We start from the raw sequence: 15,812 nt of genomic DNA, 5'->3' as shown, positions 1-15,812 counted from the left end.
CACGGACATTACAAATTAAAAGATAAATCTGAAAACAAAGAAGAATTCATAACATTTGATTTTGGAGTCAATCTTTAAACCATCAACGTCAAAAAAGGTAAGTCATAAGTCGCTTCCTTTAAAAAATTTATGAAAAAATGAAAATGGCGCAGAACTCTCATTTCCTAGTAGTACTGCATTACAGCTTGAATTAAAAATTTTTGGAATGAATTTACACCTAAAATAGGGTAAAACTAAAAATTTGTAGATTGTTTTACAAAACTATCCAAAAACAAGAACTTGAGTTCATTATTTGTTAGTAAAAATTTGCTCTTTTAAACTAAAAGCTACGACTTCACAGCGGTATGTATTTTATATGAATATTTCATTTACAATTTTTTTTTAAGGGATTTATAAATGTTGCATTAAATTCATGATTTGTTGACACCAATTTTATGATTTTAAGTTTAAATAAAAAAATTAGTTTTTCTGATTTTGTTATAAAACATCATAAAATTAATAAAAAGTTAATTAACATCATAAAATTAATTTTTTAAAGGTAAGAATAGTTATAATATAATATAAGAAATAAAGTAATAATTTGATAGTAACTTACTTTTATAATATTTTTCCAAAATGTAAATTGCCATGGAAACATATATTTATTTGTGAATGATTTTAACTTATATAAAAGTGTGCAAAACAAAATTTACAGAATTTAATTCAAAAAATGGTACGCCACATAAGAAAACTCAATTGTGGAAGGTTTAGTCATTCAATACAGCTCATTGTGGAAGACCAATACTTTCAACACCTTTTATTAGGTATGGGTAGTAATTACAAATGTCACAAAAAACTGAAATAACATTATACATAATGCAGATGCCATTCAAGTAGTAGTGTATCATACATACATACATACATGATATATTATATCAATATTTTGTCTATGTATTGTTAAAAGTGAATTTTAAGTCAAATTTTTTTTTCCAATTTTCTGATGATAATAGGATTACTTGTACTAAAAATCAGACTTTTTTGATCATTTTACACTGTTTCGGGGATTAAAGGGTTAAAAAAACGTGACGTGAACAGCGAAGCAAGAAAGTGTGTGACGTCAAGATAAAACGACAATTTAAATTTTAACGAATCCACATTAAAAGAAAATCAAGTAATATATTCAAAAAAAAAGTGGAACTTTCATTATAAAGCAGATCACTAACAAATTGTTAAATAAAACATGAAAAAGTTACATGAATAACTAGGTCTAAAGATTATCTTGAATCGGATTGATGTTTTTTAATTCTTCGGTTTTCTAAGTCTTATTTTGCGATTATTTGCTTTCTCATCAACGTATTTTTTCTGGTATATTTTACAATTTTGAAAGAAGAAGAAAAAAGGAAGAAAAATTTTTAAAATGAAAACTCTATGAACATAAACAATCTTTCCGTTAAAGAGCTAAAAAAAATTTATGATTGGTTAGCACTATTTTAAAAAAATGAGTTAAAAAAATAATTCAAAAATGTTTTTTTGAAGTTTAAACCTAATCGTAAAATCTTCTCATCATCTGTTTCCAAAGTCTAAAATTGCAACAAAGTAAACAAAAATTCTAAGCATTTATTAAATTTACGTTATCATGCTAAAGATTTTGGGAAGAAATGTGAACGGAATTTTTTTGCGACATCGCATGGAAAGTCACCATGTGATGGCGTTGGCGGGACAGTTAAAAGAAATGTTTTCAATGCTAGTCTTCAACTTTCAACTAACTTACAAATTCAGAATGCGGAGGAAATGCTCAATCATTCTAAAGATAACATATCTGGCATCCACTTCATGTTTTTATAGGCTGAAAATATTTGTTAAGTCTATAAATCTTTAACTCCCCAATTCAATAATGCAAAGACTTTGCTTGGTACGAGAAGTTTTCATCAATTTATTCCACAGGATGCAACAAACATAAATGTCAAAAGAGTTTATGAACAGGAGGAATTTAATTTAATATTCAACCTTACAGGGTCAATACAATATCTCTAAGAAACTAGAGTATAGAAATATTATATCTACAAGTACGATATAAAGATGTACTTGTAAAATAAACGCATTCTCATTCACCCAACATTTTTTTCAATTGGCCCAGCAGAGATAATTGTTGTTGGATTCCTAAACCTCATATCCTAATTACACCAAAAACACTGTCATTTTCAACAACAGGCCACAAATACCAAATGGGCACAGAAGATATTCCTAAGGTCCATCTTTAAATTAACTCAGCCATAGTTGTAGTAAACTATTGATAATGGATAAGATTCAAGAAATTCAGAAGAAGTATTTTCTAACACCCAAACGTATTTTATTAGTCAAATTTGTTTGATCTACCTCATCTTTTTTAACAAAAGACTCAAAAAATGAAAAAACTATGTTATCTTGGTACTCAGGTCACCTTTCTAGGTATATCAAATTTTCCCAGAAAGACTATAGGTGAAATACAATTCTTATTTTTACTTTGTTCCCATTGCTTTTATATAAAATAAGCATTATATTCTAATTCCTCATCTTTAAAACTGTTAAGGTGCAAAATTTCAGTTTGATTACATGCATGGTTTTACAATAACATGTAAAACAAAAACAACACGAAAATCAAGTTGGCCGCTAAACGAAAAAATTTACCCAAAATATGTGATTTTGAAAAAACGACATCTCAAAAACGATTTTGATTTCAGTGCTGAAATTTACAAAAAAATACCATTAACACACTCTTTTTTTTTTTCGAAAAAAGAGTGTGTTAATGGTATTTTCTTTATTCTATTAATAAGGAACATTAAAAGCTTAATACTAGAAATTGGCAGACTAATAACCAAATTAAGATAAATTAAAAATCTAAAACTTTGTTTCAATATTTGAGTGACATGTTCTAGCAATATATAAAACTGTTTGTGGTCCGTCACTGATTCTGCTGTGATGAATCTGTGTTCCTGCATTTGACCTTTAAGCATTTGCCAGTGATGACCCGTTGTAACGCCAAAGCTTACAATGGCTAGCCAATCCTGGGCCATATTTAGGCCGATTTGCATGGTGGCACTACGCAGTCTGGCAATCCAGGGTTGGTCATGTTTCGCAGCCAGAATTGGACCGTTGCACTATGAAGCAAAACGATCAAAAAGTGGCCATAATTGGAAAATTTTTAATACACCATTTTCGTTAATTTTTTTTACAACTTAGAAAAAATATCAAATGATAAGAAAAAAAATATATTTTGGTTCTCTCATGTCTACTATCCCAGCCAGAGAATTGAAACAATAATTTAATAAAAACATTTATTACTTTGCAAAATTTTGAGTTTTGGCCGCTTTTTGACCATTTCGCTTCACCGTGCATTGTTGGGCCATATGAACGTTACTACTTGGGAACTTTATTGATAATATTGATGTAACTTGTGTTAATACCACGTCATCATAAACCAAAGCGATAAAAAAGATTACTTTTCAGCAAAAAGTTTTTCAGGAACTGCACGCTCTGCAGACCCTGAAGAACTTTTTGTTGAAAAATTGAACTGTTAAGAAACGTGATGCGCTGACACAATAGTGAAATGGTATGTGTGCAAATTATATAGAAAATAGTTTAATTTTTAAATTCTAAATTTTTACCTGTAATTGTTTTCTTTTTCCTTTCTAGATATGAAAAAATTTTTAAATAGGCTTAAAAACGGTGAAACATTTTTGTTGAATCGCAGGAGTTGGGTAGATAAATTTCATATGTAAGATGTCTTTTTTTTTTTTTTAATAACTTTTAGTTATGTCTCTGCAGTTAATCCATAGAGCAATAATTATATTTCCCGAGAATGGAAAAAGTCTTTCCTAAAAGTTACTTTTTTGTTAAACTTTTAAAAAAAGGTTTATTTAAAAGTTTATAATTAAATTACTTTTCAAAGTTTTTAGAAACAAATTTTTGTTTTTGCAGGATGCAAAAAGATAATATTGAAAATTAGTTAAAGTTTTAAACAAACGAAAATATGTAATTAAAATGTACATTAATAATATTATTAATAATATTATTAATAGTATTATTAATAATATTATTATGTAACGAAATTGAAAGATGAATAAAATTACGATGTTTTGCTTTATAGTTGTTTTCTATTTTTTTTTAACTAGTTGTTAACTAGTTTTTTTAACTAGTTGTTAACTAGTTAATAACTAGTTTTAACTAGTTGTTAACTAGTTTTAACTAGTTTTTTTAACTAGTTGTTTTCTATTTTTTTTTTAACATTAATAATATTATTAATAATATTATTAATAGTATTATTAATAATATTATTATGTAACGAAATTGAAAGATGAATAAAATTACGATGTTTTGCTTTATAGTTGTTTTCTATTTTTTTTTAACTAGTTTAATGTTTGACTGTTGTGCTAAAAAAAATTCTGTCGAACATTTTTTTCCTTTTTCTATTTCTCTTGATGGAAGTTTTTTTAACAAAGAGCGCCAATGCATCCATCTTAAATTTGTTCGTGCTTGTCAAATCAACACCTGGCTCATTACTACCAACTGCTTTACGTTTTGAGAAGCGGGCTAGCTTCTCCCTAAAACATATTAAAAAAACCAAAATAATGACATTAAATAGTGACGTAATTAGCTCAACTCCTTAAAATTACGGAGATTAATTTTTCATAACTGTCACCATTGACAACAACAAAAAAAAGCAAACAAATTTTTTTATATTTCCATTATCATCATATTATTACATCAAATTATTATAATTTTATTATATTTCCGTGATTTTTTGAAGTATTTAAAAAACCTGTTTAAGTTTTAATTAAATAACAAATATTCGAAACAAAAACTCAAAACAAAAAAAAAAAAATAAAAATTTTACCATTTAACAAATATTTCTTGCATTATATATACATTTTACAAATTTACTTAATTTATTAGAAATTTTAAAACAATCGAATACGTTTCATATCAGTTACTTCGACTTTTTTAACTCTTCGATGTTATAAAAATCTTTTCTACGGTACTCGATCATCAACCGCTTGAGGTTCGAGCCAAGAAGCCACTCACAAATGTCGTCGATGAAATTAGTGTCGTCATGAAGCTCAAGATTTAATTCTTCAGCGAGTCGAATCCACGGGAGGAAGAATTCTTTGAACTCGCTCTTTGATACCAAAGTACCATTGATGGCTATCACCACTGTTCTAATCTTATCCTTCGGTATCCATCCATCGATCTTCACTGGATGATATAAGTAGACACTACGAACGTTGGTCGAACATAAAATGACAAGTTTTTTCTCATCTTCTGATAAAATATTTTTATAAACACATAATTCATACAACTCGCATCTTACGTCAAAAAATTTCTCCATGAAATATTTCTCATGTGAAACTTCATGAGCATTTTTTCCCTGGTTTATATTTATCGTCCACTCTCGTTCAATGATTGACCTTTTCATGCCCTCAGTAATCGAAGTCTGCGCTTCAAAGAAGCATTTCATGAACATCTTTAGATTATCTTCATCTGAAGAAGAATGATACATATTTATAGCATTGTTGATAACTATTTATTTGAGAGTACAATTAATTAATTTTTTAAAAAACTATTTAAGACAAAATCAACATTCTGAAAACACAACAGCACGTTTAATAAATATAAAACGGATATTATTTTACATATCGAAGAGATTAAAGCAGTCCAAAAGGTCACAAATCATTTCAAAAACTATTTTTTATTTTTAAAATATTTATTAAATAGTTTACGAAATACAAAATTAAAATATTTTTTTGACACTTGTCGTACGTCGTTTTCAACACTTTGGATGCGCTTCAACGAATAGAAATATGAATAACAAATAAACCGATCAAAACTTGGTTAAAAGCGTCGAAAGAGCGCGCTATTTTATTTTAAAGTTACGTGAGATTTTTTATGCAAAATAATTTACTTTTAAACTGAGATAAAAACATTTCGGTTTCTATTTCTTTGATGTAGCAATAAAAAATATTAAAAAGTAAATGAATGTATGTCATTTCAAAATATACGGTAAAAAATTTAAAACTCTTTATCTCTCTATCTAAAGTTATAAAGGCGACCTTTTTGGAATACTGCAAACAAATATAGCCGAGTTTGAGATCAGATTCGAAGCGTCATTTTTAAAGGGAATAATAAAGTTCAACAAGTCGATAAAAATGCAGAATAGAACTGTTAGAGTCGAAACAAAATGCCACATGAAATGAAAAACGAGCTGAAAACAAATTAAAATGTTTTTTGCTAGCTAAGGTTGGAAATAAATGACCTCAAAAAAAACAAACCAATAGTGATAAATGACACATCAAGCATACAACTCAGTTTCTACAGAGCTACTTAGCTCTACTGAGTGTGCTTTACCTCAAAAACATTAACATAAAACATAGTATTAAAGCCTGTTTTACACTAGTTTTATACCATTTTATCAATTTCTCTTTTCTTTATATAAAAAATTACTTTTCTGTCTGGTTTCAAAGGCCAAAATATTTGTAAAAGTTTTGGGAGGTGGATTATGTTGACGATAGAGTACACACCAAGGAAGTACATATAGAATGGACTTTCTTAATATACAAATAAGGTGTAACCGAGGTGTACATTTGGAAAAATTGATTTTTCCTAAAACCTTTTATAACAATATGCTGATTCAGAGAGACAGTAATAGCAATCAAAACACTTGCCTCTAGACCAAAGATCCTCTATCTAGATCTCCTCTTTGTACCTTTTTTAAAAGAAACATTGTAACCATTAAAGGTTATTTTTAGAATTAAAATATATATTTAAACTAAAAAGACCTTTTTAAGTTAGAAATAATGCAATAACTTAGTTGCAGCTTATGTAGTACAAACCAAGGAGGAACATGTAAAATGGAGTTTCTTGAAATACAAATAAGTTGTTAGCGAACGAGTAATTTTTCGTAGGGTGTAGACTGTTTTAGTCCGCTACATTTACTGCGCTGTAACCAGGTTGCTTTGTTACCTGATGTTTCATTTCCCTCTGGCTGTTTATGCTATGTGTTATAAATAATTCGCAAAAATGTTGAAAACCATGCTGTCAAACATTCCAAAAAACAGCGCCTACAAACCGAAAGTGCGATAATAACAGCGATAAGCTTCCTTTAAACCATAAAGTTTTTTTCATTGAAAAAAAAATGTTTACAAGAGAATAAACAAGAGATTTGGCTGAGAAGAAGACAAGAAGGAGCTACTACCCAATCCAATCTGTTTTAACATAATATCCTTTTCTCAAGTGATACTTTGTTACCTAATTAAAGAATATATCTTGCTAATATATTCTTTAACTAGGACAAAAAAATTTTGACTTTCGTTGCAAATACCATCAAAGATGATAAAAGTAAAAATAGAAAACAAAAAATAATAAAATTAGTATTGTTTTTATTATTAGTTCAGTATTAATTACAAAAAAATGTTGGGAATCTTCTGTAACTAAAACTTTATGAACTTTAACCGAGATGAATGCAGCGATTAAATGTCAACAACTGATGTTCAACTTAAAGCGTTGGTGGTAATAGCTCTGAGTGCTTGTCTTTAGTTGTAATTTGTTTTTTATAATTTTATAAAGTCAATGTCACCAGGTGCTGTTGAGCTTAAGGATGAATATGTTGTTAAGTAAGCTGATGCTATTAATATCAGCTATCCATCATCTCAGAACTTCATTTATTTGCTTAGTTTTAGTTTAAAAAATGCAATAGGTTTTTTAATTTTTGTTTTGATCCCTTTGTGTTGATTAGTTTACGTTTTATTGATTTCAAGTTATTGATTAGTTCTACGTAGTGTTTTGAATAAATTTTGAAGAAAAAGCTGCTCGATTTCAGAGCTGAGTTTAAAATGAATTTAAATAAAAAATTTCAACGGATCAGTGAAAGCATAAAATCAAATGTTTTCAAGTCAAAACGAACAATACTACAATTAATCTTCACGGTTTCAACTTTTTAAGAAAAACGAATGTTTTTCAATATAAATCTTTAAAATTATCTTATACACATTGCTAACCTATTGATACCTAACAAATTGATAACTAATTACTTTTTTCTAGAAATTTAGCAATATAATAAAAGTGACACTGAAAACAAAAGCTAAGAAAATAGTGTTATGTTAAAACTAAAGTTTGTCATAAAAATGAGGCTAACAAATAAAACGCAACTGATAATAACATCATTTCCACTACAATTAGTAAAATACTGAATCTTTACAATATACTGAAAGTAACGAGAGTAATTTTCTCAGTAAAACAGACCGAAAAAACTTATGTCATAAAAATCTTCACTATTTCCTTTCAGCTATTGAAGCTTCCTTCAAAAGAATTTCTGCCCGTGTTTTTATAGAAAAAAGATCATTTTTAGCTAGAAATGCTCAATGGTGTTTTTCAAATCAGAGAAGAAAAGTAGTCAAATCCATCAATTATTTTAAATTTGTGGCGCGGGAAACGAACCGAAGAAATATTCTCGAAAATAAAGAAATCGCATTTTCAAAGCATCGATCGTGAACAAGCTTCCCCAAACAAATTAAAATAATTAAAATAATAACTAAATAATATTAAATTATTTAGTTAAATAATAATTAAAATCTTACCACTAAGAAAAATAACTCTTTTTGGTAACAAATCTAAAAACAAAAAAGCACGATATAATTTCATGTTAGAAAAATTTCTTATTTAATGTGAAATGAAAACAAAAAAAAGGAAGGGGAAATAAATTAAAATCGTTTTTACTGTGGCTCAGCAAAAAACTCAAAAAGTGAAAGTTGTAAAACGATATTTTTTAGGTTAAGCAATCAATACTCATTCCCTTGTGATAAGTAATGTTGTGACCAAAACTAAAAATTGTAACTAACTTAACTAAAAAAAACCGTAAATAAAGTTAGCCGACTAACTTTTTAGTCTAAATAAATTTAGTCGACTAACTTTTAGTCTAACTAAAATTAGTCGACTAACTTTCAGTTTAAATAAATTTAGTCGACTTACTTTTTAGTCTAAAATTAGCCGACAAACTTTTTAGTCTAACTAAAAATAGTTGACTAAAGCAAGATTTAGTGCTAAAAAAACTGAATAACTAGTACCATGAAATTATATAAATATAATATGAATTATGACAAATAAATCAATTTAATAACATTCATCAAAATTTATTATTTTGTACATAGTATAATTTGTGACAATTAGGTAATAAAATTGTTTAATTTGTGCCTAGTATTGCCCCAAATTTTCTTTTATTGAATAAATAAAAATTGGTTTGTTAGCAGAACAACTCCGTCAAAAACAGCTGATATATTATACCGAAAACATAATTAGTATTTAGCATTTTAATAATAACTTTGAAAAGAAAAACAAAATTGAGAGTTGAACAAGATATATGCTCAATTACACAATATAGAAATAGTAAAAAACATTAATTACCTAACTGTTTCAATATTATTGTTGTCATTGTAAATATCTTCGTTTTTATGAGTGTAGAACGAAATAAATTAAGTATTATTACCTCAAAAAATTGTTGCAGGTATTATATAAAGGAAATCCGAAAATACTTCTGCATGTAACACACCTTTCAAAAACATGGTACCATTTTTTTTTATAAATTGATTTCACATCTGTTTTATAATTTATAATTCACTTTAATTAAAAATTGAAAAATCCAGATCTGAACCGCTTTTCATTGAAATTTTAAACAAGTACTTAATAATAACGGGGGACTAATTAGATAAGTTTTATTACAAAATTCCAGGTGTATATGTCGCAAACCTTTCTCCAAAAACTTGAAAAACTCTGAAAATCGACCTTGAAAAAGATACCCTGGAGATCTAAATTGTAACTTACAGCAATTTGTTATTTAAAACATGGCGCTCAAACCACTTCACAACTAACACATAAAAAGATATTAAAAAAGTATTTTTTGGGTAAAAGTAACAATATATTTTTTGCAAATTAAAAAGTCAGTCAACTAAATTTAGTTACGTTAAAAAGTTAGTCGACTAAATTTAATTACGCTAAAAAGTTAGTTGACTAAATTTAGTTAGACTAAAAAGTTAGTCGAATAAATTTAGACTAAAAGTTAGTCGACTAATTTTAGTTATGTTAAAAAGTTAGTCGACTAAATTTAATTACGCTAAAAAGTTAGTCGACTAATTTTAGTTAGACTAAAAGTTAGTCGACTAAATTTAGTTAGACTAAAAGTTAGTCGACTAAATTTAGTTAGACTAAAAAGTTAGTCGACTAAACTTAGTTAGACTAAAACTAACCTTAACTCCCACCCCTAGTGATAAGGATTCCACATTTTTTTCCATATTTTAATAATGTTCTGGTCTTGTAATTATATCCATAGCCAAAAACAGGTGTTTAAAATTTTTCATGGTCAGCAACACTAAAACTACTTTCAAGCCTTTTGATTAATGTTAATGAAAGAATTTTTTATTTTACTTATTTTGACAAATATTTTGCGATCTTGAACTATAAAATAGATGCCTAACATTTTAAAACATATGCATATAAAAATAGGGGAGAGTGGTGTACCTTGGAGGTATGTGTACCTTGGAGGTACGTCAATTTTGCTGCCATCTTGAAAGATGAATTCAAACTGAAATTTTAGTCGCATGTATTGGCCATTAAAGGCTTATATAATAAGTTGTTTTACCACTACTTAACACATTTGTTGTTGCAATAAAAATAAGTTTGTTTTTGGCACCAAAAAGTAATTTTTTTACGGCATATTCTTTTTTTTCTACAACTGTAGTATAAACTTTATTTTGAAACTGATTATCAGAATTTGTAAAGCATGTTCTTAGCTACATTTATGCATGTTTGAAACTGTTTAACTCTTAACCTATAAATATATGGTAGCGATTTTGTAAAAACTATGGTAGCTGTGTACCTTGGAGGTAGCTAATGGTGGTACCACCAAGGTACACACTTGCATGATTTTGTAAATACTATTTTCAGCAAGTTTGTTATGAAAGTATTTCTTTAATGTCGTTATAGTCTATTATTATTATTATTATTATTATTATTATTATTATTATTATTATTATTATTATTATTACTATTATTATTATTATTATTACTATTTTTGTTAATTAAGAATTTCTTTAGTATAATGTGTAATAAGATGTGTGTATTTCTTTGTTATTTTGCAATTGTTTTTGTAATAATCTTATTAATAAATAGCTTAGTAATTAAAAATAATTAAATACTGATAAAAGCATTTTCAATTATGCTTTAAAAACTATGATGTCCTTCCATTTTATGAAAAATTCATTGTACTGATATTTGATTGTTTTTAATGTTTTTCATTTATTTCCAGAAAAACCAAAAAATACAAAAATGATAAAATGCCTAGAAGTACATTAAGACAACTACATTAAGCAAGTCTTCACGGTAAAAGAAGATAAACTTCTACATTACATTTTGAAAGCTGCTGATTTTCATTATGGACTGACTTTGAAAGATGTTAGAAAATTGGCTTACCAATTTGGGAAAGCAAATCAAAAAAGTATGATGCATCTTGGGATAAAAACCAGATGGCTGGAAAAGAGTGGCTGAAAATCTTCCGGAAAAAATTTTCTAAAGAACTATCGCTTAGAAAGCCTGAGGCAACAAGTCTTGTGTGCTCAACTGGTTTTAATAGGAAAAATGTAGCACTTACTTTTCAGAACTATGAAGCAGCTCTTAGCCTTGAACAAAATCAAGGTGTTACAGCATTTAACATATGGAATGTTGACGCAACCAGTGTTTTTTAGTCTAATTATCCTATAAGTAAACATTATATCAAATTTCTACTATGCTGAGTACTTAATCTGTTAAAACAATAATACCTCCAAGGTACAACATACATAACTCCAAGGTACACCACCAGTGGTGTACCTAGGCTTTAGTGTAAGCAATTTTTTAAAGTTAAAAAAAGGGATGAAAAAATATGTCTGGATGTTTAATTAAAAATCCTAGAGTAACTAATATCATCAGGTTAAAGAAAATATATTGTTACAGATCATATTGTATTTTTTTAATGTTTGTCAAAGTTTGAAAATACCTCCGACGTACACCATTTTCCCCTATAATTAAATATAAATAAATAAACAAAATTAACAGATATATAGTAATTTATTTACTGACATATTAGTAGAAAATAGTATTACTGGAAAAAGAATCTATAGATTATCAGACATTATACATATTATATATTACATAAAATAATATTATAGATTATCAGACATTATACATATTATATATTTCACATACATATATATAATATTGTAAAAGAATGTTTCCCCCTGAGCGATTTAATCTTCTAGCTCTTACAAATGCACTAAGAGTTGCAAAACTGAATCTAACAATAATTGCTATTATGGGAGAATGTAATGAAATAAATCTAAGGAGAATCTATGAATTGCTATCATAAGATAGACAACTTATTTTTATAACTTTTAACTAATTATTATAATTAGTAAAACAATTAAAAGTCATATTACAAGTTAAATTATAAATACATGGCCGCCGAGAGGGGACGAGTGGATAGAGAAGATTCCCAGGGCCCCGTCTGTGTACAAATATTTTAAATAATTTTTAGAAGATTTAAATAATTTTGACTTTTAATTCACTTTCAATTTTAACTTTCAATGACTAGAACACGCTTCTAATGGTCATGGGTATATAATTGATCATAATGAGGGCCCATTAAAAAAACTTCCCCAGGGCCCGAAATTTCTCTCGGTGGTTATGTAAGAATATCATCACCATGATAGTTCGCTTAATTACTACCATTATTACTATAATTATCATCATTATAAAAACTGTTATGGATATTTTACTTTTTATTATAACATTTTATTATTTCATATTTTTATTACATTAAATTACTATATTACCATTGTTATAATTAAATACTATAATTATTAATATTGTTGTTGTTATTATTCTTATTACTTTTCTTTTTATTATTATTAGATATGATAGTAACAATAATAATAATAGTAATTAAAGATAATAATAATAATTAATAATAACAATATTGATAATTATTAAAAATGATAAACAATAGTAATAACTAATAGTAGTAATAACAATTAGTAATAATAATAATAAATAATAATAACATTAATAATTACTAAAAACAATAATTAATTTTGTTTGTGCAGTAAGGAAAGCAAAGGGTGGATTTTTTGATGAAAAAAAAACAAAAAACTTTTGTTCGTGTTATATTGCAAAAACTTGCTTATTTATATCATCTATATCATAGCTTTAAACACGTTTATTAGTTTGTAATTATTTGTAACGATATTTGGTAAATTGTAATTAGTTAACTTGTTTTTTTATACCTTTTTTTACAAAAAACAGAGTGACCAGAAACATTACACCCACATTACATTTGAATTTACATATGCATATTAAAGATGGTGCTAACAAAGAGATTATTTTTGTATTAGAGAGAATCTGAATATTATTTTAACGATGCAACAGCTAAAGAGAGAGAGCACATTTGGGGCAGAAATTTAAACAGAAGATATCATAGCTAAAAAAAAGAAAACTATTCATTTTGCACACTAATTAGAATATATCAAATTCTCTTTGAGATATTATACACTCTGTCTTACACCCTTAATCACTTAAAACCACAGTTTTAATAATCTAAGTTCATAGCATACAAGCTAATTCAAAAAGATGTTGTTGTGGGATGACTTACTGTGTTTTGAAAATAGTTATAAAAATCTGAAAGAAGAAAGTAAGGCCTGTTCTAAATACGTGGGTTTCAAAGAATTTCTGCCAGTTTCAATGGTTCAAATGATAAGTTAGTTGAGATTGCTATGAAGAGTTTTGAAAGACTATCTGCATTGCAATGTGTAAAGCATGAAAGATAAGAGTAATCATTTTGGTAATATTTTAGTTGCAATATTTCAAAAATATTGTAACATAATTTGAATAATATAGCAAGGAACTAAGCACAGATTAAGAAGTAGTCTATGACAATCAACCTGATATTATTTTTCTTTTTACTCTTTTCAAAATAATTTTATTTTAGTTAGATTAAACTTAGTATTGATTAATCAATTAAGTTTTAATAAGAGATAATCATTGTTAATCTTAATTATCTTCAATCTTAAATTTATCTTAATCTTAAATATCTTTAGAATATTTAATTAATATTTTAAAGGAGAATAAACAATTTAAAGTTTGTAAATTAACACTGAAAAATATTTCGCTTAAGAGTAAATTAAATTTATACTCTCACTTTATACAACTTTATAGTTAAGTAAGTTAGGAAGTTAAATTATTTAAAACTTAATTACCTAAAATTTAACTTGAGTTTACTTTTATAAAATTTACTTGATCTTAAGTCATTCAAAGGTGACGAGTAGACTTCTTAGTTAACATTGTGTAGTAGTTCTTTACTGGAAACAATATAACATATATGGCAAAAATATACATAATATTTGAAACAATAAAATTATAACATTCAAAGCCAAATTAAAAAAAAAAAAAACATCAAAAGAGATGTTAACAATATAAGAATATCAAAATATATTTTTTACATCTCTGTGGGAGAGTCATTGATTGTGTGATACATATTCAATAAATTTTATACTGCTAAATTATTATTTAACAATGTTATAGAAACAATTGTTTTAAAAAATTTCATTTAATCATGTTTTTAACTGTTAAATTATTTCAAAAGTTATTCTTCTAAAAACCTCTTTTTAAAACCATCTTATAAAAACTGGTCACAATTTGAAGTTTAATAATAAAAACAACTCAAAAGTATTTTTTTAGAAACTTTTAATGAATAAGTTGAGATGACATTATTTAAAAAAGTGAAAACTTATAAATGAATAAAAATATTCATTTAAAAGTTTTCACTTTTTTAAATAATGAAAAACACCATAATCTGCTGTATTTCTTAACTTTGCCCATGACTCCCTTTATTATGACTCCAGACTTTTGAGGTTTTGGGGTTTTCTCATAGACTTTTTTATCAAAAAAGTTTTTGAGAATAGTTGGGAAGCAAAAACAACTGATCAGCTGGTAAAAAATATATATATATAAAAAAAAAAATTAAAAGAACTTGATAAATTTTTTGCAGTAAACACTTTAAGTCAATTTCTTTTAACTTTTTTTTATACCCTGTTGACCAACTGATTGGTTGTTTTTGCTTCCTAGCTATTCTTGTAAACTTTGGATTATGAGAATGGCTGTGTTGTGCTAAAGAACAGTAAATATTTTTGATTAGTCTTGTATGTGTACACTTGGCAGATTAATCTACTTGGCAACATAGTTCAGGTTTTCCTTCATCTATACAACAGTTGCATTTGAGTAATGGCCACTTGCTATATTGGACCCAAATATGTACTGAAATTTAGGATAATGCTTATGAAAAAATGGGAGAAGTCTTTTCATTAAGCATTCCTCAATATATAGCTCAGATTTGATGGAGCATAACTTGGTTTGAATAGTAAGTGGAGTAAATATACCTGCAATTGAAATTGCTACCCATACAAGAACTTTTGAAGGGAATTTTTCTTTTCCTGCATATTTGACATTTTCTGGACACATTGATGTTAAAGGTGTAAAATCCTGCATTTCCTGACTTTTTCATACCATTAAATAAGAAATATTCTTCATCATTGATCACTATATCTTCTTTTTTTCCATAAAAATGATTTACCAACTTTTGACTCAATATTTTGGCTCTCAAAACTTGATCATCAATGTAATTTGGAATTTTTGTTAGGTTATGGGTAAGAAACTTGCATTTTCGACAATTGGTATGAAATATTTTGATGGTTTTTTCTAAATTTCTAATCCTATTTTTGTTG

The 15,812-nt window shown here is 26.9% G+C and overlaps 1 protein-coding gene across 3 annotated transcripts in view; it reads right to left on the bottom strand.

The window, feature by feature from the left end:
* Positions 1–4,678: 4,678 nt before the first annotated feature.
* Positions 4,679–15,812, bottom strand: part of LOC145192065 (uncharacterized) — a 41,664-nt gene continuing 30,530 nt past the window's right edge. Inside the window, exons 7-8 of one of the 3 annotated variants that reach the window (XM_090070658.1) lie at positions 8,589–8,621; positions 4,679–5,496 (exon numbers count right to left, since the gene is read on the bottom strand). In XM_090070658.1, the coding sequence (XP_089926784.1) occupies positions 4,946–5,496; positions 8,589–8,621 (584 nt within the window). In that variant the 3' untranslated portion in view covers positions 4,679–4,945. The remainder of the gene's footprint in view (positions 5,497–8,588; positions 8,622–15,812) is intronic. The other 2 variants (XM_090070662.1, XM_090070666.1) reach the window with 2 other exon arrangements.

This window comes from Hydra viridissima, unplaced genomic scaffold, assembly GCF_058129835.1.
Source record: "Hydra viridissima isolate aposymbiotic clone 2 unplaced genomic scaffold, HvirCarnegie_v1 scaffold_1, whole genome shotgun sequence".
Classification (NCBI taxonomy): Eukaryota; Metazoa; Cnidaria; class Hydrozoa; order Anthoathecata; family Hydridae; genus Hydra; species Hydra viridissima.
This window is presented reverse-complemented; position numbering and strand designations above follow the sequence as displayed.